The sequence below is a fragment of the Psammomys obesus genome, unplaced genomic scaffold (assembly GCF_907164565.1).
Source record: "Psammomys obesus unplaced genomic scaffold, mPsaObe1.curated_primary_1811, whole genome shotgun sequence".
NCBI classification, from domain to species: domain Eukaryota; kingdom Metazoa; phylum Chordata; class Mammalia; order Rodentia; family Muridae; genus Psammomys; species Psammomys obesus.
This window is the reverse complement of record NW_026596130.1, coordinates 863635-865551: the sequence shown is the minus strand read 5'-3', so window position 1 is coordinate 865551 and position 1917 is coordinate 863635. Positions and strand designations below refer to the sequence as shown.

Genomic DNA, 1917 nt, shown 5'->3' with positions numbered 1-1917 from the left:
ACCAGACCCATGGCGGCTCTCAGGTAGCGAGCACGGCTGGCACTGCTGTCAGGTGAGGAGGACTGCAGAGCCTCACCTCAAGGCCTCTCCGCTTACTGACGTCATCCAGAACCCTCCTCAGATCTCTCCCCCAGTGGAGACTTGCTGCACCGCTCTCACCTCCTCCAAGCACAGGCTACTCGTGCACAGGGCTCTGCCCAGTGCTCACACCCACAGACCCTCAACACTGACCTGGTTGAACTCAAGGACATCGAGAAGGTCAAAGAGCTTCCGGTTCTTCTCGTTGTCCTTCAGTTTCACGTAGTATTGCTGCAGCCCGTGCAGCGTCAACTTGGTCTCGTCATCCACGAAGATCTCCATAGGCTGAGGGGAGGAGGGGTGGGGCAGGAGGAGGGCAGAGTGGGGGGGTTAAACCTGGGGGGGTGGAGGATTCGGATCTCCAGTACACCCATGGAAGGATGGGGAGGAGACAAGACTGGAAGCCCCTCCCCACCACAAAGAACACTCTGTACTGAGGCCCCTTTCCAGTTATATGTGGCAGCATCCACATCGGCTGAATGTAAAGATGCCCAACTGAGAATGGGGACAGGGAAAGGAGCTCTGCACAGAGCAGCAAAGCCCCAATGGCAAGGTGGATGAGGAACAACTGGAGATAGGGGGCTGGAGAGACTATCTGCTCTTCCAGAGGACCTGAGTTCAATTCCAGCAACTACTTGGTGGCTCACAACCATCTCTCCTGGGATCTGATGCCCTCTTCTGGCCTGCAGGTACACATGCAGACAGGGCACTTGTATACATAAATATCTTAAAAAACAAAACAAAACAACCAAAAATCCAGCTGGAGCTGGTGCTCAAGCAGCAGGAGGCAGTGGTGCAGGACGGGGTAACGGCACCACAAAGGACAGGGACAACTGTCCCACCCCACTGTCCTCTCGGTGCACATCAGCAAATGTCCTCAAAACCAGAAGGTTGCAATGGACACCGTCCAAGGCCATTGAAAGCCGGGCATCGGTGGCACACCCTGAGCTCCCCGGCTCCCTGGTGGCTGAGGCAGGAGGATCTTTAGAGGAGCAAACTCTGCTCAAGGCGAGGCGGCCTGCTCTGAAGCACTGGGCCAGCTTCAGGAGACTGGCCCCTGAATTCAGTCAGACCATCACACTGGGGGGCGGGGAGGGCGAGGGACCAGCTAATGCTCCCAGACAACAGCACCTCAGACTCCCCACAGCTTCTGGGCTAGTCGGGGCCACCCTTCTGAGCTCACTCAATTAGCACAACCCTGCCTTTGCCCCACTCTCTCTGGTACCAGGCAGCATCCCAGCGGCTTGTCCTGACCCTCTGGCGTTTCACTTGCTCTGGAGTCCCCACCCTCTGAGATGCCCACAGACCTCCACTGCTGAGCCTGTCTGCTTTCCTGGACTCTTAACCAAAGAGCATAGCTTCTCTCTCCCTCTCCCAGCAGCTGTGACATTTGCAGCCCGGCTGCCCTGTTCTCTCCTCCCAAGTTCTAGTACAATGGTCCTTTAGGAGAGAAAGGCAAAAGAAAGGAATTCACCTTACATTTCATAAAAAGTAAAAATAAGCAGACCCACCCCTAACCCCTGAAGGGAAGGACGCATAAACATGGAAATGGACAACAGTTCTCTCCAGGGAGGACGTTCCCCACTCTCCATAGTGTCAAGAGATTCACCTAGCCAGGGACCAAGAAGGCAGGCTCCCCAACAAATCTCACAGCCTCCTCCTAACTGCCCCAAGCCCAGCCCAAGAAAGCCATCTTCTCAAGGGAAGGGACAGGGAGGGGTGGGCAGGAGCCCACTGCTCAGTCTCAGCACTGACACCCACTTGGTTACATATCAGTGCAGCTTCCTGTTTGACTTCTACCAAAACCCTCATTTAAAAAAAGAAAAAAAAAAAAAAAAA

At 54.9% G+C, this 1917-nt stretch overlaps 1 protein-coding gene across 1 annotated transcript in view; it reads right to left on the bottom strand.

Moving 5' to 3' along the window:
* The window catches only part of Ddx39b (DExD-box helicase 39B), an 11445-nt gene that overhangs the window by 1952 nt on the left and 7576 nt on the right, over positions 1–1917 (bottom strand). Inside the window, exon 7 of the mRNA XM_055591924.1 lies at positions 232–363. Coding sequence (XP_055447899.1) covers positions 232–363 — 132 coding nt within the window. The remainder of the gene's footprint in view (positions 1–231; positions 364–1917) is intronic.